At 46.6% G+C, this 1,110-nt stretch overlaps 1 protein-coding gene across 1 annotated transcript in view; it reads left to right on the top strand.

Annotated features, from left to right (window-relative positions):
• The window catches only part of MINK1 (misshapen like kinase 1), a 58,017-nt gene extending 57,830 nt beyond the window's left edge, over positions 1-187 (top strand). Inside the window, exon 23 of the mRNA XM_028498088.2 lies at positions 164-187. Coding sequence (XP_028353889.2) covers positions 164-187 — 24 coding nt within the window. The remainder of the gene's footprint in view (positions 1-163) is intronic.
• Positions 188-1,110: the final 923 nt, after the last annotated feature.

Here is a 1,110-nt window from a genome sequence, read left to right as displayed (position 1 = left end):
TGAGGGGGCGGGGCACGTAGAGGGGGTTGAGGGGGCGGGGCACGTAGAGGGGCGGAGGGTGTTGAGGGGCGGGGTACTAGAGGGGAGGAAGGTATTGAGGGGGCGGGGTCCTCCCGGAAGGGCCTCATGACCAGGTTACTGGTCCTACCCCTGGTCCCCCTAGGGCAGCAGGGAAAAGAGGGAGTGAGTGGGGCCTTCCCAGCCTCTTGCTGTCAGATTTGTATAGGAGGGCTCTGTCCTCTGTTAGGCGTACCCGCCAGACCTATGTGGGTGGTTGTGCCATCAGCGTCCCTTAAGAGCAGAGATTTTTCTGAAAAGCCACACTGTCCCCCCTCCTTGTTTCTGCACGTAAACCTCCACTCCGGGTTTGTCTGCTCCTTTACCTTCAGTCCCGGGGAGCTGGGGGTCGGTGTACGAACACTTCAGTGCCCTGGGCATCGGTCTCTCCAGCAGCCGACCCCTTTGAACATGAAGAAGATCCTTCTAAAGACCCTCCTTTTACTTTTGGTTGTTTGGGCTTAGATTTCCTTTGTACAGGCTTGTCAGTCGCACTAAGTGGAGGTGGGTGGGAGAAATTCATTTTAATTTATAAAGAATCTTACTTATTTTTGAGACTCTCATTTTTAAATAGGGGCAGTTTTTTAAATCACCAACTTAAAAAATACTTTGTATCTGTATGCATCTGTATTTAAATGTATTTTGGAGGGGGCATGGTGGGGAAGAAGAGGTGTGTAGATTGGTTAAAATTTTGCCTTAAATGATGCGTTTTTTGTTGAAACAATTACATGATTCCGAAGTTCATGGAGAGCTGAACTTAATTTAAAAGTTATCTAAGCAATAGGAGATAGACGGAAGCATCCACACTGCCCATGTACTCCTCCCCAAAGTGGGCCCCTATCTTTGTTGAAAAAAAGAATGAGTTGCAGGAAAACCTAGTAAAATTTCTTCTTAATAAATACTGTATTCAGGTAGCAGAGTAACCAAAAATTGTGTCTACCAAGGTGTTTCCTGAAGCAGGCCTGCTGGATCTTTAGGGCTTGTGCTCTTTCTTTCTTTCCTTTCTTCCCTTCCCTTCCTTTCTTTCTTTTCTTTTTTTTTTTTTTTTTTTTT

Source organism: Physeter macrocephalus, chromosome 14 (genome assembly GCF_002837175.3).
Source record: "Physeter macrocephalus isolate SW-GA chromosome 14, ASM283717v5, whole genome shotgun sequence".
NCBI classification, from domain to species: Eukaryota; Metazoa; Chordata; class Mammalia; order Artiodactyla; family Physeteridae; genus Physeter; species Physeter macrocephalus.
Note: the sequence above shows the minus strand (reverse complement) of the source record. Positions and strands in the feature narration are given on the sequence as shown.